This window comes from Pongo abelii, chromosome 11 (genome assembly GCF_028885655.2).
Source record: "Pongo abelii isolate AG06213 chromosome 11, NHGRI_mPonAbe1-v2.0_pri, whole genome shotgun sequence".
Taxonomy (NCBI): Eukaryota; Metazoa; Chordata; class Mammalia; order Primates; family Hominidae; genus Pongo; species Pongo abelii.
The window spans coordinates 77,151,242-77,176,979 of NC_071996.2; the positions used below are offsets into that span (position 1 = coordinate 77,151,242).

At 42.8% G+C, this 25,738-nt stretch overlaps 1 protein-coding gene and 1 non-coding gene across 12 annotated transcripts in view; both read right to left on the reverse strand.

Moving 5' to 3' along the window:
• Positions 1–25,738, reverse strand: part of WIPF1 (WAS/WASL interacting protein family member 1) — a 122,941-nt gene that overhangs the window by 5,240 nt on the left and 91,963 nt on the right. For 10 of the 11 annotated variants that reach the window (XM_009237841.3, XM_024243322.2, XM_024243320.2 and 7 more), the window contains 6 exons: positions 20,676–20,764; positions 16,407–16,536; positions 10,300–10,476; positions 6,772–7,542; positions 2,963–3,175; positions 2,172–2,285 (listed from right to left, as the gene is read on the reverse strand). In XM_009237841.3, the coding sequence (XP_009236116.1) occupies positions 2,172–2,285; positions 2,963–3,175; positions 6,772–7,542; positions 10,300–10,476; positions 16,407–16,536; positions 20,676–20,726 (1,456 nt within the window). In that variant the 5' untranslated portion in view covers positions 20,727–20,764. Of the gene's footprint in view, positions 1–2,171; positions 2,286–2,962; positions 3,176–6,771; positions 7,543–10,299; positions 10,477–16,406; positions 16,537–20,675; positions 20,765–20,888; positions 21,106–25,738 lie in introns of those variants that run through there. The other variant, XM_024243323.3, reaches the window with a different exon arrangement.
• LOC112132452 (U7 small nuclear RNA) lies at positions 1,363–1,425 on the reverse strand. The gene has a single exon (XR_002914220.1). It is a non-coding gene; the product is annotated as a U7 small nuclear RNA (small nuclear RNA).

Here is a 25,738-nt window from a genome sequence, read left to right on the forward strand (position 1 = left end):
GCATTCAAAGATATCTGTCCCATGTGAAAACTTACTTTTCACTAAAACTTTTTTTTTTTTTTTGAGATGGAGTTTCGCTCTTGTTGCCCAGGCTGGAGTGCAATGGCGCAACTTCTGCTCACTGCAACCTCCACCTCCTGAGTTCAAGCAATTCTCCTGCCTCAGCCTCCTGAGTAGCTGGGATTACAGGCATGTGCCACTATGCCCGGCTAATTTTGTATTTTTAGTAGAGACAGGTTTTCTCCATGTTGGTCAGGCTGGTCTCGAACTCCCAACCTCAGGTGATCTGCCCACCTCAGCCTCCCAAAGTGCTGGGACTACAGGCGTGAGCCACCGCACCTGGCCTTCACTAAAAATTTCAATCATCAACTCTTGTATAATAATTTTATTATAGCTATACTTCTTCATTAGGTATTGTCTATGAATGCAGTCTTCCACATAAACAAATTTTTCCAGGAATTAAGGTTTTCCTTTTAAGCAGTAGTATTCTGTTTTCTTCTAGCATTTGTCCATGGAAATTTTCCTATATTTTCTAACTCTTTAGATTTTTCTACAGAGGCACAAAGCACAGTTTGACTCAATTAATTTAATTCCATTTAACCCAACAGAAATTTAACCCAACAGAAACATCTGGTGTTGTCCTGTGCTGTAACACACAGCACAGCCATGTTCCTGTCTCCTCCTCTGACCTGGGACTGCCATCTGTCACTTCTCTCCCATGTCAGTGATTTTGCTTCTCACCAGTCTTAACTTTAGCTGTTATTAATCTCCTATAAGGTTTGGAACCAACCAACCAAAAATTACTTTAAACTGTGTTAAGAAAGAATCAGTAGGCTTTGAGTACATGTAAGATGCTCTGCTAGGGAGTGAGGCCATGGCTAGGGGTGTTGTGACATATTTGACTTGTTTGCTTAAGTTTTTTCTATTTCTGGTTTGGGAATTTGGCTCTGAGGCTAAGGCTGCCACGGACCTCAGCCTCATGGGTGACATATGCATATTTCATGCTAATTCTTTCTTCGTTGTATACATTTATTTTTATTTTTATTTTTATTTTTTGAGATGAAGTCTTGCTCTGTTGCCCAGGCTGGAGTGCAATGGTGCAATCTCAGCTCACTGCAACCTCTGCCTCCCGGGTTCTAGCGATTCTCCTGCCTCAGCCTCCTGAGTAGCTGGGATTATAGGCGCACACCACCATGCCCAGCTAATTTTTATATTTTTAGTAGAGACGGGGTTTCACCATGTTGGTCAGGCTGGTCTCGAACTCCTGACCTCGTGATCCGCCCTCCTCAGCCTCCCAAAGTGCTGGGATTACAGGCATGAGCCACCGTACCCGGCTATTGTGTTTTTTTAAAAGTAAATTTCAGAGGCTTTCCAGCAAAACCCTGGAAAGCCTGCTAGACAAATTCTCAAAGAGCTGTAACACTTCCTATACATTTACTGTTATAAAATTCCAGTTTGTCTATTTTTCCCTTCTTGTTGACATTCTTCTTCAATGGAGGAAAAGCAATTTAGTTCTTTATGGTAGCATTACCTCCATTAGCAGAACAACAGAAATAATTTAAATGTCCATGGTAATGGTAATTACTATATGCTGAAAAAAAAACCATGTGATAACATGGGCACTATTTACTAAGCAATGTTATGTAAACCCTGCCAAAAAACTGTACATCGTTTTTTGTACATGCTCCGTAAAGCTATGATTACAATATGTTTAAAAGATCAAGGCAGTTACAGGGAGTTTTTGTTATAATTAATCAGACATTATGCCAATTTTAAAACTAGAAGGAATAGAAGATGGCTCTACTTGTGCTGTCTCAGGAAGATGAAAACGGAGGAAGATTGTCCAAAGAAGTAAAATAATAAAATTTTTATTATTAAAAATTTATTAATAAATTTATTATTAAAAATTTATTAAATTTAATAAAATTTAATACTAGCAAACCACGGTATTTTGAGCTTGTAATGACACATTAAAATAACTGTTTCTCATATGCATTCTGGGCATCTGCAATTTCCTCACTGCCTGCGGAAGGGGAATTTACTAGAGTACAGATGGCTCCAAAGGGTTCTCTACCCCACTCCAGGCAAGAGGCCTGGACTTTCTATACAGCCCGAGTGTCACTCAGGCTATTCAAGCATGAATCTTCAAAAACCTTGGCAGAAATACTCACTCCGGCTTTCGTTTCTTGCCAATTTGCTGGGATAACTTTTGGTCGTTTGTACATATGGCTCTGGAGGTGGCAAATCGGAAATCGGATGGAAGTAGAATCTGCTTTCCCACTCATCTGGGAAGAGAAACAAGCAGTATCTTCAGTGACAGACAATGTGCTATGAAGACTTACATAACGAAAGGCACAGAATGAAACAGAGAGAGAACCACAGACATCAGTGCTAGTTTTTATGCCTAGAAGTTTACAGAAAAGCTGGAAGTGCTACAAAGGTCACGAATTAGTACACTGACATATATACAGGCCTGCAAATCAAAGCAAAGTGGTTTTAGTGAGAGTGATTAGGATCCAGCCAGTCCCTCTTAGGAGCTGGGGGCTAAGGTGTGGGACACCTTTTTCCCCATTGATAACAATGGCAGAGATGGGCAACTAAGTATCTGCAGGTCGTCGGGCCTCTTACCTACAGTGAACTGTTTAGAAATGTACATAATAAGAAGCTATAAAAAGCTTCTTTTCAGAATCCTGGAATCTCTGGAAAGTTAACTAAAATGAGACCCAAACAAAGAACAGATCAGGGAAAAATGATCCGCCTTTTTGGGAAGTGGGGAAGGGGGATTACTATTTTTAATTTGAAATCATGGTGGGCCTTAGAATGGTTAGATAGTTAGATCAGTGCAATGGAGTGTGATAATGATGGAACAAGAAATTAAACGCAAACAAGCAAACCACATATACAAACAGATTTACCATTTAGTTGCTGCCCTATAGCCCAGGGAGCTGGGACCACACCTCACCTTCACATGGAGAGTCTTGGAAGCCATTTCTAATAGATGTTGATGGTGGAGGTGGGGGAGGTGCCCCAGCACTGGGCCTGTCAGGAGGAAGGGGAGGCCTGGGTCCACTCCTGGGACTGTCTACTCCACTCCTGGATGGCAACTGAGGGGTGGCAGGCAGGGCCCGAGATGTGCTGCCGTTTCTGCTTACTGGAGGAGGTGGTGGGAGGGGGCCTGGAGCAAAAAAAGACACTTAGTGCAGAACCTTACATCCACATTCCATTACCGTGGTCACCATTAGTGTACAGCTGACGGGGACTTGCTGGACACATGCCCTTTAATTAGGGTGGACATTTTCTAGGATATTTGGCTGAGAAATGAGTAAACACACAGAAACACAAAAATTGCACATGCGTACACATGTATATGCAAAACAAGTGCATACTGATAGCTAAATGGGTGTTTTGGCTTTGAATTAGCGCTGAGATTGGAGATGGCACAGTGAAATTGAAAACAGGTGAAAATCTGTTTACACTGACAACCGTATAATTAAAAAAACATTTTACAATCCTTTAAAGAGCTATTCAACTAATTACTGTGACATGATGAAAGAATTTTTTTAAAAAGAATAAAGTAGTTATGAAATTATTTTAGGTCTTCAGAAGAACGAAGTTCTTTAAATGCATAGTTTTGTTGTTAATTACAGAAGCATGTTTCTGTGATGTATATGATCTGTTTCCAGGCAGAAGTGGCATCAGGAAACCAAATACCAGTCATCCTGAGAGCAGTAAGAGTTTCTTCTTGGTTCTTCCTCTTTGGGGAGGCAGATGAACACAGGGAGTGACAAACAGCTAATCAACATCCATGGCTATAAATGCTAATGTGAATCTTGACCCTGAGCAAGCTGGTACCCTATGGAACTTGGTTTCCTAGCTGTAAAAGAGTGCCAGATGGTCACCTGTCTGTCAGGAAAAACTAGTGAAAATGCAAATGAAAAATACTACGTAAGTACTTGAAACCATTTTTTAAAAAAATGTAGCAGTATGGTATAACCATAAGTTTTTAAGTTTCTAAGAAAAATTCAAGGAAATTTTTTTTGATAATACAAAAGAAAACCATCTTGCTTTTCCTATCCTCCAAATGCAGGGGCTATTTGAGTAGTAAGTAAATTAAAAAAACAAAACCAAAAACTTGAGCATTTTCCAATGTAAATCAAAATGGCCTTAGTGATTATTCCTGCTCTTCAGCAGTGTGTTCCACTTGTAAGATGCTGACATTTTATGTGAATACAATGTCTTACGGTGCTATAAATAAATATCTTATTAGCTATAGATTCAGAATCCAATTAGGAACTTTAAACTGAACAACCTGCCCACTGCAGATATCCCTGACAGAAAGTCTTGGCTCCAACATTTTACAGCGGTGGGAGGCACTGCCCAGCCCTGATTGGTCTCTCAAGGAGTCTTCAGTGCCTCACCTGGGAGTGGTTATTTATTACCCTATCTGCTTGTCATTGCTGGAGTCCCAGGCAGCAAGAGTTGATTTGTTGAGGAAAAGTGTCTCATTTGCTGTGGGTTTAACTTCATTGGTGATACCACCACACAACTGTCACTACATGCAAACTCAACTTCCAATATTATGGGGCCCTGTACTACGTAACTTCATCTCATTTTCTTTTTAAAGTAAAGGGTCATGTTCATGTTCCTAACTCTCCAACCTTGTGGCTCCCTGCTCCAAATCCTGGCAGGCACACTAGAAAAGAAAACAGGTTTCTATTTCCCACTGGCAGAATAACAGAAATGATCATGTATTGAATATAACTACATGCCAGGAAATAAGATAACCACTACACATGCTTGTCTCATTTAATTCTTATAACAACTCTGAGAGGTACAGGGACAGAAGACAAGGCCTCAGAGGTTTTGGAAGCTTAAAAAGCTCATCAGAAGACTGAGTGGAGGAGCCAGGATCTGACTCCAAATCTATCAGATTCCAAGGCCCACTCCCATAACACTGAAGCCAAACGACTCAGAATACACAGGGCCTTTGATGAACTCTCATATGCTCCTTGTGGGAATGTAAATTGGTAGGAAATTCCTGGAAGGCAATTTGGCAGTACCTATGAAATCCATAGTTTACTATGCACACTCACTGACCCAGATATTCCACTTATAGGAATTAATCCAAAGGAAATACAGAGATGTGTACACATATTTTGCTACAAAAATATATCACTGCATTATCTGCAACAGGAAAAATCTAGAGATGGCCCATATGACCAAGTGAGGGGATTGGTTAAATAAATCAAGGTACATTTGTAGGATTTAATATTAGGTAGCTGTTACAAGTCAGGCTGTAGAATAATCATATCAGCAAACATTAATGAGATACTGTTAAATAAAAAGCAAATTAGCAAACAATATATGTAGTGTGATACCAAGTTTGTAAAAACATATATACATTTTAAAAAGACTGAAAGGACACATTAAAAGAATGTTATCAATGATTATTTCTGGATAGTGGTGGTAGAAGAATTTTAATTTTCTTTATATTTTTCAGTATTTCTATAATAAACAAGTATGACTTACATAATCAAAAGAAATAATAAATGTTATATGTCAATGCCTGTCATGTTTTGGGGAAGATTTAATCTGCTGACTCATCCATTTGGTAGGGCCACGGCACAATGGTTTCAAGGTGTGGTTCTCACATTCTGCTGCACACTATAATCACCAGGGAGCTTTTAAATATCCCGATTCCCAGTCTGCACCCCAGACCAATTACACCAGAGACTCCGGGAAGGGACCCAGGCATTCGTGGTTTTTAAAGCTCCGTAGATGCTTCCAGTACGTGAACAAGTTTAAAGAATGGTGATTATGAGGTTCCTGAGGTCACAGGGTCAAAGGTCTCTTACCTCTGCGTAAAGGAAAAAAATGCCCCATTTCCAGACATGATAAGGTCTGTACGATGAGATTAAATTTTAAAGTGGGTGGTTCTACTGAGTTCATCCATAACCACTGTAAAACGCATCAAGTGAGTGTATTCTACTAAAAATGCCTATTATAATTCGGAGAGGGCAAACTCTAGGCAATCCTCACATTTCCTTTCATACTCTGAAAGTTTGTCCCTCAGATCAAGGTTTCTCAACCGTGGATGGGGGCGTTGGAAGGGTCTCAGATGGGCTTCGGCAGGCTCTTCAAGCCATGTGACAGCAGGCAAATTTTGAGTTTATGCCTGAGTATTTTTGTAAAGATAGTCTATACCTTTATTTGATTATCCAAGGGATTTATGTACCAGAGATTACGAAGAGCAAAATGGACTTTTTAAACATTTGTCTTTAATGAATAGGGAAATGGCCTCAAAGCCTGGCGAATGAAGAGAGAAGTACAGGAGAAGTTCATTAGCTCTTGAAGAACTTCCCCTCTTGTTGGAATAACAGAGCCCTCCTGCAGGAGGTGGGGACTTACTTTCCCAATTAAGACCGCCGAAATTCTCTCTAGGGAGGCAGGGTAGTGGACTGGCAAGTACACTTCAGAGATGGAAGATGAAAGTTCTTGCCTCTTCTTTATTAACTAGCTCGTGACCGTTTAACTTTATTAGCTACTCAGTGTCCTCATCTCTAAAACACCAACAGAAATATTGGTCCCACTTTCTTCAGGGGTTTACACGAGGTCACGATCACACGTGTCGTGTGCCACTTAAAAGCACAAAGCAGTCTGAGAGTTAGTTTACTTATGCCTGCTTTCGTTAGACTATCTTGACTGACAGGATTATTGGTACATTTGGGCAGGCTGGGTTTTGGAAGCAACTCACCCCACGTCTTGTCATACCTGATCGGCCTGGCGGGTCCCTCACTGGAGGTGGGGGTCTCTCGCTGGGTGGGGGAGGAAGAGGACCTGAACGTCCTGGCGAAGGTAACGGGGGCGTGGACGAACTGAGGGACAGATTCCGCTGTGGGAGTCTTGGGGTTTCGTCATTGCCGCTGGAACTTGGAGGCAGGGGAGGCGGCCCAGGCCTGCTGGGAGGTGGCGGCGGAGGTGGGGCCTGTGAGGAGGCGGAAGGCCGCGGAGTGGAAGGCACTGGAGGCTTGTTGTTCTGAGGAGGAGGAGGGGGAACCGCTTCCCTGTGGATGGAGGGCCTGTTGCCCACTGGAGGAGGCGGTGGAGGGGGTTTGTCATCCAAGGCCCTGCTGGGGGTAGGCGGCAGGGGAGGCCGGTTGGAGAAGGGCGAGGAGGAGCTCAAGGGGGACTGACGTATTGAGCCTCCTCCCAAAGCAGTGCCGCGGTTTCCAGGGAAAGGGGGAGGAGTGGGCCCGGGGCTGGGCTGCCTGGGGCCTCCGGGCACTGGTGGAGACCCCCGGTTGTGCAGACTTGATTGAATGGGTCTTGGAGTACTAGGTACTGGAGGGGGAATGCTATCAGGCTTTGAGCCCACGTCGGGCCTTGGGGGCGGCATTCGGTTCCTCTGAGGCTCTGGGGGACCACTTCTGTGGCCTGCAGAAGGCACAGGAAACCTCCCTGGGCCACTTGGGGGTGAAAAGGGTTTGGCAGATGTGGATCTTCCTCCCGGTGGCAACAATGGTGGTCGGCTTCCTCCAGAATCTTAGAACAGGAAAACAAACATCCAGTTAGGAAATCAGGAACCCTGAAGAAATCAGAGAGCTAGAGTCTGTTCCCAGTGACTGGAAGTCCCTTCCTCAGAGGGCTATAAAATACAGGAAACTATTATTTATATAAATTGGGTTTTGTGTGGTCCTTCCTGGGAGCAGAAAATCGACCATAGCTCTATTTACCTGCGAGTCCCAACTTCTACAGCCCATCAGCTTTCAAAAGGATTCTGCAAAGATCTTTTAGCATTATGTATAGACAAGAACCAGGATGAAGTGGGCGAGAGTTCTGGTGAGATGCCTATTCATTATGAGAGGACAAGAACAAGATGGCATTGGTAAAATCATGATTTTCATTTTTCCTCATCACCATCTCTGTCTCCCAGCCCTTGTACCTCTCAGTTTTGAAAATAAGTCAGCTGTCTTAGGTGAAAAAATTAATTATCCCAATGTAAATCTCCAAATGTGAGGGCTTATCTAGTCCCTATGAAGAGAAATGCCCAAAAAAACGTGGAAAAATATAAGGGGAAATTATAAGGAAAGAGTTATGATTGCAATAAGAAAAAACTAAGAAAGGAAAAAGAACCATCAGTAAAGTTTAATTGGAAGAGTTGACACCAGTGGATGGAATTCATCTACAAAGAAGCAGGCAACTACACAACTTTTTTTTGGTACCACGTCAACCTCTGCTTCAATACTGGCAGGACAGAACAATCCTACAACTGCTCTGGTTCAACAAGGGAGAAACTAAAGGGGGAACCAAAGAGATGGAAAATTTCAAACCACCATCCCAGAATCTCTTGGAACTCAAGGTAATTCTGAAGAAAAAAAAAATCTACCCTTCAATTATGAGTTAATAAGTGTACCAAATAATTTTGAGCACTTGCTATGCACCTGCCATTAATCTAGAGACTAGAGACAGAGGAGTAAACAGAATAGAAAAGATTCTGCATTCCTGTAGTTTACATTCTTGTGGGGGGAGATAAACAATAAACCAGGAAATAAATACTTTCAGATAATTATATGTACTAAAAAGACACTAAAATAGGCTGATGAGATCAAGAGTGCTTGGAGAGGCCAGAGTACATGGAGTGGCTGGGGACAGCTCTTCTGAGAATGTGACATGTGAGCTGAGGCCTGACAAGAAGGAGTCAGCCACGGAAAGATGAGGAAGACCAGCACTTCAGGCAGGGTTGGCCAGCAGGTGCAGAGGCCGTGAGGTGGGAAAGAGCCTCAAGTTCAAAAACGGGCACATGTGCCCGGGGCACAGTGAGAATGGGAGAGGTCCATGGGAAGTGGAGCCTGAGTGGCCAGCAGGGGTGAGTCACAAGGAGCCCTGCAGGACAGAAGGGGTTCCGATTTTATCTAAGGCACAGGAAGAAGCATTTGGACAGATGTATACAGTGGAGTATCATGAACTTAAGAGAGAACTTTTTTCTTTTTTTTTTTTTTTTTTTTTTTGAGACAGGGTCTCCTCTGTTGCCCAGGCTGGAGTGCAGTGGTGCAATCATGGCTCACTGCAGCTTCAACTTACCGGGCTCAGGCAATCCTCCCACCTCCACCTCCTGGGTAGCTGGGACTACAGGCAAGAGCCACCATGCCCACTAATTTTTTGTGTTTTTTAGTAGAGACAGGATTTTGCCATGTTGCCCAGGCTGTTCTTGAATTTTTGGGCTTCAGCCATCTGCCCGCCTTGACCTCTGAAAGTGCTGGAATTATAGGTGTGAGCCACCATGCCTGGCCCATTTTATTATTTTATTTTTCTTTGTCTTTTGCCTTAATTTCTTCACCTGTTGTTAAAGTACTAAATGTATACATTTATCAGCTGCCTTAAATCCTTTTGGTGAGTTTTAAATAAATTTAAATTCAAATTTAAATGGTGGTCTGGCAAGATAGAACCTCTCATGTAATTGAGTTTCTCTCTAGATTTGGACCATTCAGTGATAAAATAGTAGGCTAACCCTGAGGATTCAGTGATTCCATATTCATGTAAATGTGAGAGTTTCATTCTTTCCCAGAGGACATCTTATAAAAGGTCTAAAAATGAAAATTATGATAACGTGATCAACATTACAAAAGCAGTTTTATGGGAAAATTTCTTGAGTTTCTGTAGTAGTTGGGAGAGAGCCTCATGCCCTCTGCAAAGTTTTTTATCTAGGCATTCATGAGCAAGTTCAGTTTTTCTCTACCATCAGGTTCATAGACAATCCTGAAGGACTCATGTCCATGGCTCCCTGCAGAGACTCCTGAGAACCACTGGCACTGAAATACCAAATGTCTGTCACGCAAAACACTTTTTCAGATTTAGTGAGATTTGTAATCATATTCCACAAGATGTGCTCCATCGTGTTTGAAAAGCGGCTCACAAGTATTTACTCTACTAGACAGCTGGGCTACCTCACAAAGAAAGCTGAATTTGTCAGGTCACCAGGCAGATTTCCAGGGCCAGCAAGTTCTATTTGCTCCTCCCTTTTCTTCCCACTCCAGCTAACCCTTTAGAAAAGTAAAAAAAAAAAAAAGTACAGGTTACCCCCAAAGACACTGGGTGAAAATTTCATAGTTCTGTGTAGCTGTCTGATCCTGGTTAATAATAATAAAGCCTAAATTGAGGCTCTTATAAAACAGTGGTAATATTTCAAACAATGTACAATATTTTAATAAGGGCGAAGAGCCTTAGAGGCTATGACCAGCCTCCAAACTGTCAAACTCTGCCTTGTCTTCAGTCACTCAGAGACAGGGAAACTCTCCTTACCATTATCCCTGTTGGCTGTGGATCTCAGCTTCGGCATTCCAGCCTGGAACAGTCCTCCCAGACCTGGAGGTCCGCCCCCTCCAAAACTTCCACCGCCTCCACCACCACCTCCTCCGCCAAATCCGCCGCCTCCACCAAAGCCACCACCACTGCCTCCAGCACCAGCTCCTTTAGGTTCTGCAGAAGAAGAAACACCCGACAGACTATGCCCCCTGGTCTGGCCCAGGTAAACCATAAAACAACAGTACAACAGGGAGCTGGCCGGCTCTCGGCCTCCAGTGGACAACTGGGATTTCTTCATTAAAATGCAGGATTTTAAGAGTTCCCTCAGCTCAGTCAGAACTGCCCGCTCCAGGCAGTCCCAGGCCCAGTGGTGGAAGAAATGAAAATAAAGGATGATTTGTCCCCACACTCCCCACTTGACTGGCTGCCACATGGGTCAGTATCTGTTTGTTCCTTATCCTAAGATTTGGCAAATAGAAGGATCTTCAGGCTGGGCGCAGTGGCTTACACCTGTAATCTCAGCACTTTGGGAGGCTGAGGTGGGAGGATCGCTTGAGCCTGGGAGGTCAAGACTGCAGAGAGCCAAGACTGTGCCACTGCACTCCAGCCTGGGTGACAGAGTAAGACCCTGTCTCAATAAAAAGGATCTTCAAAGAAAGAGGGTCCCAAGGGAGGAGGAGATGCCATGAAAGGTGAGAAGAAAGGAAAGAGTTAAAAAGAGAAGAAAATAAAATATCTCATAATTTCACAAATATACAAATATCCAGGCTGGGCACAGTGGCTCACACCTATAATACCAGCACTTTGGGAGGCTGAGACTGGAGGATAGCTTGGGCCCCAGGAGTTTGAGACCACCCTGGGCAACAAAGTGAGACCTCGTCTCTGAAAATAAACAACAACAAAAAAATGTAGCCAGGCATGGTGGTGCACACCTGTAGTCCCAGCTACTTAAGAGGCTGAGTAAGAGGATCACTTGAACCCACTGAGGCTGCAGTGAGCTATGATTGCACCACTGCACTCCAGCAAAAAACAACAACAACAACAACAACAACTAAGCAAATATCCACTATTGAGTTATACTTTTTCCCATCAGTATTTTTCATTTTATGTGTTTTTTCTTAAAATTAAGAACAAATTCACTAAGCAGTATTAAGCCTGCTTTTTTCATTTAACACTTTGTTAGCACTTCTTGTGTCATACTCTTTGAAAACACGAGTTTAAAGGATTGTATTGCATTGTAGAACATGAATGTATTACATTAAAATTTATTTAACTACTCATTTGATGGCCCTTTAGATTGCTATTAATTTTTTAATATCATGAAGCCCAGTAGTAGGCTTTAGTAATTTAAACATTCTTTGCAATTTGAGAGGATATAAAGATCTTGTTTTATTTTGAATTTATCTGCAAAAAATTGTGAAAGATTTTGATGGGAGGCAAACAAACAAAAAGATTACTGAGTATTCTGTCTAGTCTTCTGGGTTACTTTCCATTGTCTTTGAGCCACAGTATTTTATCACTCTGAAAGGCATAGAAAACTGATACTAATGCAATGGTATTTGTCCAAAGAAGTGCAAATTAGTTGTGTTTAAGCCATGCTTATACCCTCTTTAAAAAAATTATCTCTTAATTTATGTATGTATGCATGTTTGTATTTATGAGCTTAAACATTATTTAAAGTCCTCTTCCCAAAAAACTATGTTGAGTTTTTGATAAATAGTATATGAAATCTACAAATTAATCTGGGAGAACTGATACTTTTATGATATTTAGACTTTCCATTTGGAGATGTGGTATATTTTCCCATTTACTTATGTCTTCTGGATTTTTTGGCAAAGTTTTTTAGTTTTCATGATATACATTACACATGCTTTTTGTTAGGGTTACTTCAAATGTAGTTTTGTTTGCCGAAATTGTGAAAGGGATGTTTTTCCTGTTATATTTTGTAATTGGTTATTTTTGGCACCGGGAAATTGTATTTAATATCTAATAAGCCACTTTGCTATATTTTCTAAATAAAATTTACTAAAAATGTATTATCCTGCATTTTCTAGTATGCACGTGGTCTTCAAATAATAACAGTTTAAAGCCTCCTCTTCTCTAAGAGTTGTATGTCTTATTTCTGTTTTATATAAGTAATTACTTTGATGGGTAAATTTCCATAACAATGTAAATTATTAACGTTTCTAAAGGCAATCATGTTCTGATATTAATGAGAATCCCTCTGATATTTCAAAGTTAATATGAATTATTGGTTTGAAATAGGTTTTTTCTCTTTCTAAATATTTAGTCGATGGATCCTTCTATTTTAGGTTTACAAGAATTTCTTATAGCATGAAATTTTATCAAATGCCTATTCAAGATCTACTGAGACTTTTTTATGGTCTTTTTTATTTGATATGATGGATAGACTTTCTAACATTAAAAATGGGATAGGCCGGGTGCAATGGCTCACAACTGTAATCGCAACACTTTGGGAGGCCAAGGCGCGTGGACTGCTTGAGTTCAGGAGTTCAGGACCAGTCTGAGCAATATTGTGAGATTCCCATCTCTACAAAAAATGAGCCAAATGTGGTAGTGCATGCCTGTAGTCCCAGCTAGTTGGGAGGCTGAGGTGGGAGGATCCCTTGAGCTTGGGAGGTCAAGGATGCAGTGAGCTGTGTTCATACCATTACTCCAGCCTGGGTGACAAGACAGGACCCTGTCTCCAAAAAAAAAAGGGGGATAAACCCTGGTGTTGGTGAATTATTCTTGTAACATCTGATTGATTTAGATTTGTTTTTTGGTATTTTAGTGTTCTCTTATCTATGATGATAAGTGGTCCATAATAGGGTTTCTTAATTATAAACATTTTGGGTCAGATAATTCTTTTTTGTGGGTGGCTGTCCTGTCCTGTTCTTTACAAAATGTTTACAGCATCCCTGGCCTCTACCCACTAGATGTCAGTAGCAGCCCTCCCTGTCCCCCAAAGTAGTGACTAAAAATGTCTTCAGACATTGCCACATATCCCCTGGAATGCAAAAATCACCCTCAGTTGAAAATCACTAATGTACAGCTTTCTTTTTTGTACGTGCTGCCTTTGTCAAGTTTTGACATTAGGATCATGCCAATTTCATTATAATTATTAGATAGCCTTCCATCTCTTAATATATTGGGGAATGACTTATACAGCATTTGAATTAGCTGTTTCTTAAAATTTGAAAGAATTTGCTAATAAAATAATCTGGCCCCAAAACTTTTTGGAGAGAAAGTAATTTAATAAAGTTTTTATCTTTTCCCTTGCTCACTGAGGTTTCCTGAATAAATGCATGCTTTTCTTAGAAAAGTACTTTCTTTAATATCTTAAAACATTTTAGCAGATAACTTTATTACACTACTTTAATTTTAGAAAATATGCTTTGAATCTCTTATTTTATCTGCTTTCTGAGTTCCACTTTTATTCATTTTTATTTCCATTTTCTAGATTAGGTTTATCATAAATTTGTGTTAGCTCTGTATCTTTTCCAGATGTGGAGCTTTCTGGGATGCTTATGGTAGCTCTGCTGTGGAAGAAATAATCTGATAATAACTGACAAGAATTACTTCACCTAACAGGATAAATCATATAAGACTGACAATTTCTAGAAGTGTATGCAAAATTGTTTCCATATAAAATTTTAAAATTTTGCTAATAATATTAACATCGCCCTTGTCATTCAAACACTATTCATTGACGAATGACACATTTTGGAATACTGCACCTCACAGGACACATTTACATGGTACTGAAACTTTAGAGGGACTCCTGCACTATCAGACATCACCCATTAGTGTTCTTTTTTTTTTTTGAGATGGAGTTTCGTGCTTGTTGCCCAGGCTGGAGTACAATGGCACGATCTTGGCTCACTGCAACCTCTGCCTCCTGGGTTCAAGTGATTCTCCTGCCTCAGCCTTCCAAATAGCTGGGATTACAGGCATGCGCCACCATGCCTGGCTAGTCTTGTATTTTTAATAGAGATGGGGTTTCTCCATGCCTCAGGTGATCCCAGCCTCAGGTGATCGACTTGCCTTAGCCTCCCAAAGTGCTGGGATTACAGGCGTGAGCCACTGCGCCCGGCCCATTAGTGTTCTTAACCTGCAACATCTGTCCATCTTTCAGAAAGAGAAGCTAAAGCTGAGGATTAAGCTTTCAGATGATTTTTTCAGTAATTAAACTGTAAGACAGGGCTGAGTTATGACACATAACCATGGTCAACATTTTGACATACAGCCCAGGGAAGTTTCACATGCAAACAGACACAAAACCATGGATAAACACTGCTGCTTGCAAAGAGCTTGTGACAGCAGCATAGGTGTCCAGTTAAGTGTGTGAACAAGGGCCTGCACTGGACTGTATCTTCCTTCCATCAAGGAAAGCACATTATTAAACATCATGGAAGAGAGAAGGACTAACACTATTTCCATTAAATGAGAGAAGTGGACATTGAAGAATACAATTCTTCAAGGTTTCCACTAGTGGATTCAGGAATAGGTCTAGACTGTCCAGCCTCCTTCAACAGAGCCCTAGGCTCCCTCTTGTAGTGAGGAGAACCACAGGCCTCTGTCCTAGAGGTCAGCTCCTCTGGCCTCATACCAGGGACCATGATTCAGATGGCTATTGGAGGGCTTGGAGGCTGAGGGATTAGAGGGAATATATTATAACCACATTCGTTTTGTGGGCATTTTGACTTACAAGTCAGACTGTGTCAAGAGTTAAATACCTTAGTTCCTTTTTTTTTTTTTTTTTTTTGAGACAGTCTTGCTCTGTTGCTCAGGCTGGAGTGCAGTGGCACAATCTCAGCTCACCGTAACCTCCACCTCCTTGGTTCAAGTGATTCTTGTGCCTCAGCCTCCCGAGTAGCTGGGACTACAGGCATGTGCCACCACACCTGGCTAATTTTTGTATTTTTGGTAGAGATGGGGTTTTACAATGTTGTCAAGGCTGGTCTTGAACTCCTGGCCTCAAGTGATCCACCCGCCTTGGCCTCTAGAAGTGCTGGAATTACAGGTGTGAGCCACCGAGCCTGGCCATAGTTCCTTTTTGAAAGCGGTGTATTCTCAGTTGCACCACTTTGCCTGGTAACAGAACAACATTCAAAGGCCTTATCTAGGTCTTTCACTTTTCCTTTTTCCTCCCAAACCAGTAGTCCACCTAACTCTGATCCTTCTTCTTCCTTCTCTACTCATTAGGCATTTCTCCCAGAAAGTTCCCCGAAGCACTTCTAATCCTCTACTTTGCAAAGATTCTGCCTCATTATTCACTTGATGACAAAGCTCCATCTGGTGATTTTGGAAGGTCAGTCTATTTCCTGTTCCGTCCAAATGGGATCTGTAGTCTAGGATGAATCTTGGGGACATCTGGCAGGCAAAGGAAGGGTCTAGGAATGTGAGGAGACAGCCTTAAGATCTACTTATTAATTGCCAGTAGAATTCTAGTCATGGATTATTTTTTGTCCTGTTGTAAATGTTAATAAGTAGCCTTGTTCCAGAAAGTACCTCAGACTTAGGTGGGTTGATAAGTGAAGTTGTGACCTCATTTTCTTTCTCTCTAAGCTCCTAATAATTGTATCTTACACTTGAATTACACTTTCCAGACACCAAAACATTTTACAGGCATTATCTCATTTGAAGCTCATGACAAACTTGTGAGGTCAATAGAACATGTATTATCATCTCCATTTTAAAATGAAGACAACAAGGCTTGGAGATGGTACAGGATGGATATGCCAGGTCTTGAACCCACAGCTTTTGATTCCAAGGCTAGGGCTCTTTCCATATTTTATGCTGCCTCCTCATCTGTGGTGCCAGGAGCAATGGGTTAATCTCCAGAAAGTGTTGTGAATAATGCAGAGAATTGCTGCTGTGTATGTCTTGGACAAAGAATTATTATACTGGCTTCTTGCAGCATTAGAGGGGAACCCAAGCCAAAGTTGTGGCCTACAGGGAGTGATACAGTCCCTTATTTTGCTAGCTTTGCAGCTGTTGTTAACCAAAAAAAAAAAAAAAAAAAATTGAGGGGTGAGGTTAGGTTGATTATTAGGCCATAAACCGTTCCTCTCCATGGTAAATAGCCTTTTTTTACTTACTGTCCAATATTGGTGCACTTCTGTCATTGGTGACTGTCTTCTTTAGTTTCTTCCCTTTGCTGATATCAGAAAGGAGAGCATTTCTCCCAGCCTGCTCTGTCTTATTCAAAGTAGGCTTCTCTGTATTGGCCTGAAAGGAAGCCATACAAACAAGTAGTCATCTCTTGGGTTAAAATCATGCATTGTAACACTCGGCTGGGAAAGGTTGGGTACGGGAAGCTTGTTGTTAAGGTTCTTGGTGATAGGTTGTAAATTCTCGACAAGTTTTAGACCCCATATCATTCTTTTTAAGATCCAGAGGTTTGGAAGCAGATGCCGCAATAAATTATGTTCATTTTTAAGGGAGGAAGAGTCAGTCCTTGATTAAAGTCTCTGAAAATTCAGACCACAGTCTGACTGAAACTAACAGGGCCAGGTTAGGGTGAGATGACTAGACACGAGAAAAGAATTTTAAGCCTGGGAGGATTACCAGGCTTCATTCACTAGAGGGTACCCTGAAGAATAACTTCCTTTTCCCATCTTTTAGAACTATCCCAGTGCAAGGGAAAAACTGTCTCTAGCAAAAAGAGTCAGCTGTATGTTTTTTAAGCCCACTAAAGTTCTAGAAAATAATTCCCTCTGTGTATATTGCCAAAGATGCTTTTTTTCTTTTTAAGTCAGATTTATTAAGGTGTAATTTATATATAGTGAAATCACCCTTATTAGTTACAGTTCTATGAGTTTTGACAAACATATACAGTTGCGAAACCACCATCACAATCAAGATATACAATATTTTCATTACTTCAAAAGTTCCCTCATGTCCTGTTGGCATGAAGTGTTTCTGGTGTTTAATTCTGATGAAATCTTCTTAGCTCATGGAAATTGCAGAATGGACAAAAATGCTGCTTTAACATGTTTGATTATTTTCTTATATTTCCAGAATTCCTAGGAAAGATCCTTACCTACTACGAAATTGGGATCTTGTTCCTTCAGGGAGTGGGGACAGTAAGAGACCAGCAAATGGACTTAGATGTAGGCACCTGCCTGTGTGCCTGTGTCTATCACACTTGGAAAGTGGCTAGGTCTTGTCTGTCCCAGGGAGAGTCTGGCTGCCCCAAACCCACAGGTCCTTTCTAGGCTGGCCCCAGCCCTTCTGACAGGGATGTGATTTCAGATTTGCCAGTTAGGGCCACAGGAGGAAAAGCTGGGGAAATGTATGGCTCAATACCTTACCCAGCCTTTAAAAAAAAATTTTTTTTAGAGACAGAGTCTCATTATGTTGCCTAGGCTGGAGTGCAGTGGCTATTCACAGGTGTGATCATCATGCAATACAGCCTCAAACTCTTGGGCTCAAGTGATCCTCCTGCCTCAGTCTCCTGAGTAGTTGGGATTACAGGCACGTGCTACTGCTCCTGGCCTAACTCAGCCTTTTATTAGCAGAGTTAGAGGCAAAGGAAGAACTCAGAAAAACCCTGAAGTAGGCTAACCAGAATTACAGTATAATTGGAATTACACTGTGTAAATAGAATTACTGTAAAATATGGTAAAGTTGGAAGCATCTTGAAATAACTAAATGATGAAGTGTTACTTGCTTATGATAATAATAGTTAACATATATAGCTTTTACTCTGTGCCAGGCACTGTTTTCAGCACCTTATGTGTATTACTTCATTCAGCCCTTATCAACCCTGTGAGTTATTATTTCCATTTTACAGACAAGGAAACTGAGGTACAGGAAGTTTAAATCATTTGCCCCAGTCACCTAGTTAGGTGAGGAGGGGCTGGGATTCAAACCCTGGCAGTCAAGAGCCTTCCCTACAAGCTGACAGAAGGGTAAATATAGGCTCTAAAATGCCCCTCCCCATCCAGCCCCAACACACCGCTGAAGCAAGCCTGTTAAAAGTTTCTCTGCTGTCCTTCCAGAAATGCTCTCTGCAAACAGTTTGCTTTTGCTAATGGGATTCTCCTCTATTGTTCTGAAACTTGTTTGTTTTCAACTTAACATACTTTGGATGTCCTGGAAAGAGCTCTTAACATTACCTGCTGTCTTCATTTTAAGGATGAAAAAACCCTGAGGCCTAGAGAGGTTAAGTGATGTGTCACACTGGATCTCTTAACAGTTTTGGGTCAGCAACCTTCAGTAGCCTCCTGTTCTGCCTCAAAATTTATTTTGACAGCTGACCTCCCTGGGTGCTAACTTCTCTCGTGTTCAGGGCCCTTAATTATGTTGTTTCACAAGGGCAGTGTTCTATGATGGCCACCACCCCACCTTTTCCCTTTCTTCATCTCTATATTCTATTTGTCCAAAATCTTGCTTTGAATTAGGTAATAACGGATAGAAATGAGTTGATAAGATAAGCAAGGTTTCCCAAACTTCAAGCATTCTGGTATAAGATTCATGATTTTTGTCATCTTCTCATACCACCTGTGTTATTTATTTAATATTTTTTATTAAGTCAGTTCACTATAACCCACACTTTTGGGGAAACATGGATAAATGAATCCTGCTATGTAAGCCAGATTGGAGGTTCTCAAACTTATCCATGTGAAGGGCCAGTGTTTTGTTTTTTTTTTTTTTGGGACAGAAGAAAAAAAATAGATAGAGCACTCCTGCTCTATCACCCAGGCTGGAGTGCAGTAGTGCAATCACAGCTCACTGCAGCCTTGATCTCCTGGGCTCAAACAATCCTCCCATCTCTGCCTCCAGAGTAGCTGGGACTATAAGCATGCACCGCCATGTCTGGCTGGCTAATTTTTAAAATTATTTTGTAGATATGGGGGTCTCGCCATGTTGCCCAGGCTGGTCTCGAACTGCTGGGCTCAAGTTATCCTTCCAAAGTGCACGCCTGGCCGAGGACCAGTCTTTTGAAAAATATTTTCATCAGGAACTGACGCTTTTGTAAAATAACAATGAATTATTAGAAAAATGAATTAGTTTTTTAAAAAAGACACACAACATCCAATCTTAGAAACAGACAGAAAACTACTGTCAAATTGTTAGAAATGCTTCTAAATGCTTACTTTCAATTTTTGTCCTCATCACTTTGGGGACTCTTAAAAAGCAGTTGAAAGGCCACACTCTGAGTAACAATAAGCTAATTAATGGGCAGTTCTTCTAACTAGGTTTCAACCTCAGATGAGTTATATAAATGTGTCTCATGGAAACCTGGGGCAAGAAGCTTTCTCTCCAAGCTTCAGTTTCCCCATGTGAAAATGGTGAAAATGAAGGAACCATCAGTGTGAGGCTCTTCCTCAGTGAAGGCTTCACAAGCTGGAGAGGGCTTTCTAACAGAGCGTATCTTGGGGCCTTTCCATATGACCAAGTGGAGGGTCGCCAAATTCCTGGAAGAGGGCACACTAACTTCCCCAAAGAGGTCTATCAAAGGAGCAGGATGAGCCGGGCACAGTGGCTCACGCCTGTAATCCCAGCACTTTGGGAGGCCGAGGTGGGTGTATCAACTGAGGTCAGGAGTTCAAGACAAGCCTGGCCAACATGGTGAAACCTCGTTCATACTAAAAATACAAAAATTAGCCAGGCATGGTGGCGCGTGCCTATAGTCCCAGCTACTTGGGAGGCTGAGGCAGGAGAATCACTTGAACGGGAGGTGGCGGTTGCGGTGAGCCGAGATCGCGCCATTGCACTCCAGCCTGGGCGACAGAGCGAGACTCAAAAAAAAAAAAAGACCAGGATGAATCCAGTGAAGAAATTCTTTCAGGAAATAAACATCTGAATGCCTAAAATGCAAGTATAGATTTAAAGGAGGATGTGAACGTGTGTGGCAGAGGTGGTGGAGGGAGATATTTGTCAAAAACAGATTGGGAAGAAGAGGTGAAAAGGCAGAAAAAAAGAAAGGAGTGAGACCGGAAGACACTTAAATGGAATGCACTGCAGGCAGAGACCTGGGTTTCTAGACCGTCCAGCCCAGAAGTTAAAGGCCAGACATTGAGTTCATCTGAATGAAAACAGTGCACACTGGTCTCAGAACTGCTCCTGCAAACCCTATCTTGGGCCAGCACATGTCCCTGCGCAGATGTGGCAGAAAACACCTCATCAGCCACATTCCACCCTTGTACTATCCATCACATGAGACCTTAAACAAACAAAACCCTTCGTGTTGTTTGTATTTGCTGGGTTTCAGGGTTTGGCTTACTCTGGGCACTGGGAAAGCCTGTTGTATCACATGTAAGCCAGAATGCAAACACATTTAATACAAACACATGCATGCCAGGTTTTGGCTTCATTTGGCTTGCTTATGCATAGAAAGTGTTTGGGGAAGAGACACTCACCAGTGCAAACGTCGGGGGTGGCGGTGGTGCTGGAGGGGGAGGGACAGGCATCTTGGGCAGTTATGCGCTCAACAGTCTTACTGATAAATCTGGAAAAACAAGAATGCGATCATGTATTAGATGTAATCTTAGTAATACTGTCCTAATCTGCCTTCACTTTCCCACCAAATTGACAGCTCCACCTAGCTCAACTCTTAAAAGAGATGGGCTTACCTTTACACCTCACTGCTAAAACGTTACTGTTCTGGAAGGATCCCAGCAGAGGGGCTTCTGAGCCGAGGTGCTTGGAGAGAATGGAGGCCACATCCAGTGCCTTACTGGGCTCCATTCCCCCAACCACCACAGCAGGCCATGACCGACCCAGGTGGGCCCAGTTAAGCAGGAAGGTCTCACACAACTGCTAGGATGTATCCTGGCCAAGTTTCACTGAAAACAAATTGACTTCAAGTGTTTTCTCCTCCTTGCTAATCTCCATGACAATGCTTTCTTGCTCTCCCACCCCTCTGGCTTTCTCCTCCCATTCTTCCTGACATTCGCCAAGTCTGTGTGTGCACTGCAGGAATATGAAAATGAATCTACTTCTAGTCCCGCCCTCAAAGTTCCTAGTCCTCCAGGGAGAGGGCATGGAGAATGTAAGGTGGAAAGCAGGGAGCAGCAGGTGAGGCGGGGTGGACGTGTGGGGGTCAACCTTATGTTTGGAGCACTCAAAGACCAGCCATCCCTATCTCTGTGCTCCTTAGCATTTCCTCAGAGGATCTAAGCGAAAACAGAGCGGGCATGAGAAGTCAGACCTAGGACTCCCAGGCTGTTTACCAGAAATGCAAATGCATTTCATTTAGAAGAACCTGTCTTACCTTTGTTTGGGTAAAAAATTATATATAAATAAAACAAAAAAGAAGAGCCTTTCTGCAGAGTGTGCTTGCTCTGAGAACAAAGGGAAGACCAGATTCTGTAGCTGGGTAGGAAAGTTTAGGGACCCCAGGTGGGTGAGGGGGCAGGGTGGAGAGGGCAGCCTGGCAAACACCAGGGCCAGGAGAGATGATGGCCAGGAAGTGCCTGGGGAGTTACACTAGCCAGGAGCCCTCTCCCCATTTCCTCCAATCCTTGCAGTCCTGTTCCTTCGCCTCACTAGAACCCCTGCTCCCTCTGCCCTGTCTAGGACAACGCCTCACCCACCGTTCTCAACCCTAAGCAATGCCAGCTTCTCCCACCCCATCCTTGCTATACAAACTGGATGGGCAGAGTGGGAACCACCCAGGAGCTGTTAGAAATGTCAACTCCCAGTCCCTTTTGCCCCCAACTGAATTCGTTTCAGCATTTTAACAAGATCCTTGGGTGATTCATATGCACTAAAGCCCTATGTAGAGATCGAGCCTTAAACCAGTGGGCAGTCTGGGTCACTGGTCACCTGAATAACATTATTTCTACAAGACATGTGTCCCAAATTTTAAACTGCAGAATTATATTTCTTTAAAAAATTTTTTTTAATTCTTTTTTTTTTTGGAGATGAGGTCTTGCTCTGTCTCCCAGGCTGGAATGCAGTGGCATAATCATAGCTTACTGTTGCCTCAAATTCCTGGGCCTAAGGAATCCTCCTGCCTCAACGTCCTGAGTAGCTTAGCTAGGACTGCAGGCATATGCCACCACGTCCAGCTAATTTATTTTTATCTTTTATTTTTGTTGTGATAGGGTCTTGCTATGTTGCCCAGGCTAGTCTTGAACTCCTGGCCTCATGAGATCCTCTTGCCTTAGCCTCCCATAGTGCTGGGATTACAGGTGTGTGCCACTGTGTCAGGCTTTTTAAACTCCCAATAGTCCCTTAATTGCAGAAAACAATTTCTTAGAATTTAAAATATTCATTTAGTTCAACCACTACAAGTTAATGTGGAAAACTGAAACCTAAACAAATACTTTCTATTGAGATAATGCTAGATGGTTTGCTTTCTGTGAACAGAAATGGACTGGAGAAGCTAAAAAAGACACTGCTGGACTTGTCACAGCCGCCGGGAAACAAGAATTAAGACAGTTCAGAAGACTCCCATTCAAAGTGGGCGGTCTAGAAAATGAAAATTTTAAATTCCACAGCAGCAACAGCAGCTCTCATGTATGAAGAATCCGCTGGATCCAGGGCTCTATCCTTGCGTGATCTCTGACTCCTAAGACAGCGGAAGCCAACGTAGCTGTGCTCATTTGATAGATTCAGAGAAATTAAGTCACTCCCTAAAACACCCTGAAGCAATTCATTCAGTCATGTCCTTTTGGTTCCTGCTCTTCTGCTGGATAACACTGCCTCACTCACTCACTGCCCTTTTAATGATCTAATAAATACTTTCAGGCAGGCGAATTAGTGCCACAGCTCACCTGTTAACTAGGCTGGAATCTGTTTTCAGTAAGAGACTGTCTCAGGCAAGGATTCTTTTAAAGTATGTTTCTTAAATTGCTCTTTCTGGCATGACATCAATTAGTCACCCATAGGGCCACATGGGCATTGTGAGCAGGACTGGGTGCCTGTGTTAGGGGGTCCTCCATCAAGGGGCATCTCCAGCAGCACATTCAGAGGCCTTGGAGTCAGACGTCTCCTAGGACCAGCAGGAACGAAAGGGATCTGATTCAGGCCTGACTACTGCGAAAGATGCTGGAGCCAAATCAATGGTATGACCAGAGCTGGGAAAGGCTTATCAAGGAAGGGGGATAGCCTGGTCTGCCCGGTGGGCCCAAGAGATGGGCTCTGGGAACAGTGCATCCACGTGCTTGGTCGATGAAAAATCCCTCAAGACTATTTTGTCTGACTCCATGTTCACCAATTAACTTTCTGTCATTCTGTGATCCTAATATCTAGGAAGGAGTGGATATTCTGGTCAACTAACAGGAACCTCTTATGGGTATGGTTGTCATGAGTTTGGCTCTCGTAGCAGAGATCAAACTGAACTTCTGTCCTGCACAGCTTAGGGGGCAGACTGTGGAATGGGGACCCTTTCAGGGGCTGCCTCCCTGAAAGACCTCCTTAATTATTTTACAATTCTCTGTTGCTGCTGTTTTAGTACTGTCTGTGCACTAACTGACTTGTATATTAACTTCTGGATGACAGCTCCAGGGAGGGCGTGCTAACTTCACGGTCCAGAGGACTAGTGTGGGAGACATGGCAACAGTCATGGCTGGGGCCAGGGCCAAGGCCAGATTGCAGAAATTAGCAGGCAAAACCAAGGTTCAGGGAGCAAGATGCTATTAAAGGGTCTGAGGTATTAAAAGAAGTGCTGCCTTTCCTTCCTGGCCACTTCAGATGGACAGTGGGGAGAGGGTCTATGGGTGAGGGCTCTCACTTTTTAGAGTATGGTACAGAACTAAGTACTCTTTCCTCTCTTCCTCTGCGAACTTCTGTTTGCATGGCTTGCTTTCCCTGGCCCCACCTCTCACTCCCCTCCAGATTAACTGTCCCTTTCCAATCTCAATGGTAACATAGATGAGGGAGGCTGCCATGTCCTCTCTCCTCCCTTCTAGCTGAACAAGTGCTGGGCACGGTCTGGACTTCTCCAGGCTGGGGCCTCAAGGGAAGTGTGTGAGAAACCCCAGACTCCAATACTGCCACCTCACTCAGCCCCTGGATCAAAGAATACCAAGCTCGTGTGCCCCAACACTGGGCCCACTGGCCACGCCAGGCCCACTTCTTGGCTGTCTTTCCGCCAGCCTATGGAATCCATGGGGTCTTGCCAATACCTGGCACAAAGTAGGGTTCTTACTAAATATATATGCAGTGAAAGAACGGTGTATCACACAAACAAGCTGAGTGCTTGCCACTGGAAGGGCTCCCAGCATCACCCCAGTGCACTGTGAGATCCGGGCAAAAGAATCAGCCCTATTTCAGAGGGGCTTGCTAGTGTTGCATACTGGAACTTACCTTCCTGGCAGCCTCCAACTTCCCCAGAGAGGTAGAGCCCCAAGGCCTTGGGAGAGGAGGGCTTCCCTCCTCTCATGGACTTGACAGCCCACATCAGAGCCAGAGCCAGATCTTACTGAAGGCCTTGGCCCTAGAGCACAGATCCTAACAGACCAGGCATTCCTGCCTGGATCCTCACACCCAGAGTCTGTGGATAGAATTCAAAGGTTCACGAACTTGGATGAAAAAAGAGTACATATTATTTCTACTAAGCACTAACTGAAATGTAGCATTTCCTTTGATTATGAATGTAGGCCACAAACCATAATATCTGATATTCTTTCACCAATAGTTTTCATGTGATATTTTCACATCATATTACAACTACACACCAACAATTTTCAACATTCTAGCAATGTTTAGATCTGTTGCTAGATCTTGTTGTTTAAACCATTAATAAAGAAGTACGTATTTTAATAAATTAGTTTCCTTTGTAATTCTCTGTATTTTATTTTATGCATTTAAACGCAGACACAAAAGGGTCCCTTTGGGACTGGGAGTGGTGACTTATGCCTATAATTCCAACACTTTGGGAGGTCAAGGTGGGAAGACTGCTTGAGCCCAGGAGTTTAAGACCAGCTTGGGCTACAAAGTGAGCCCTTTATCTCTAAAAATAAAATAAAATAAAAACAAATTAAAATTAAATTAAAAAAAAAAAAGGAGTCCTTTGGGCTTTACCAGTGGGTTTATAGAATGAAAAAGGGAGAACATGAGACCTTGGTCAGGCAAATTTGGTTCTGAATCCTTGCTCTGCCACCTGGCAGATTCAGATGGGAATTTGTTTTTCCCATCTGTTAAATGGGAAGTTGCTGAGCAGATTAAATGAAATGGTGTGTGCAAGGCTTTCAGCATGGCCTGGGGGAGCAAAGCCGTCAGTGGACAGGGCTTAGATCTGTCCTTCGGAGGATGAGGATGGGTCCTGCTGGTACAAGCTGCTGAGTGCCTGGCAGAGGAGGGATGGACCTGGAGGCTAGTCTGAGGGGCCACAGCTTTGCTCAGTGGCTGTGGGTGGATCTGCCTGGGTGGGAATGAGGCCGACTGATGACTGGGCCTCCCAGCATTTGGTTCTTCCCTTGGAGATGCGAGCATGGCAGGAAAGGCAGCTGACTTGGGTGCAGGAGAGACCCAA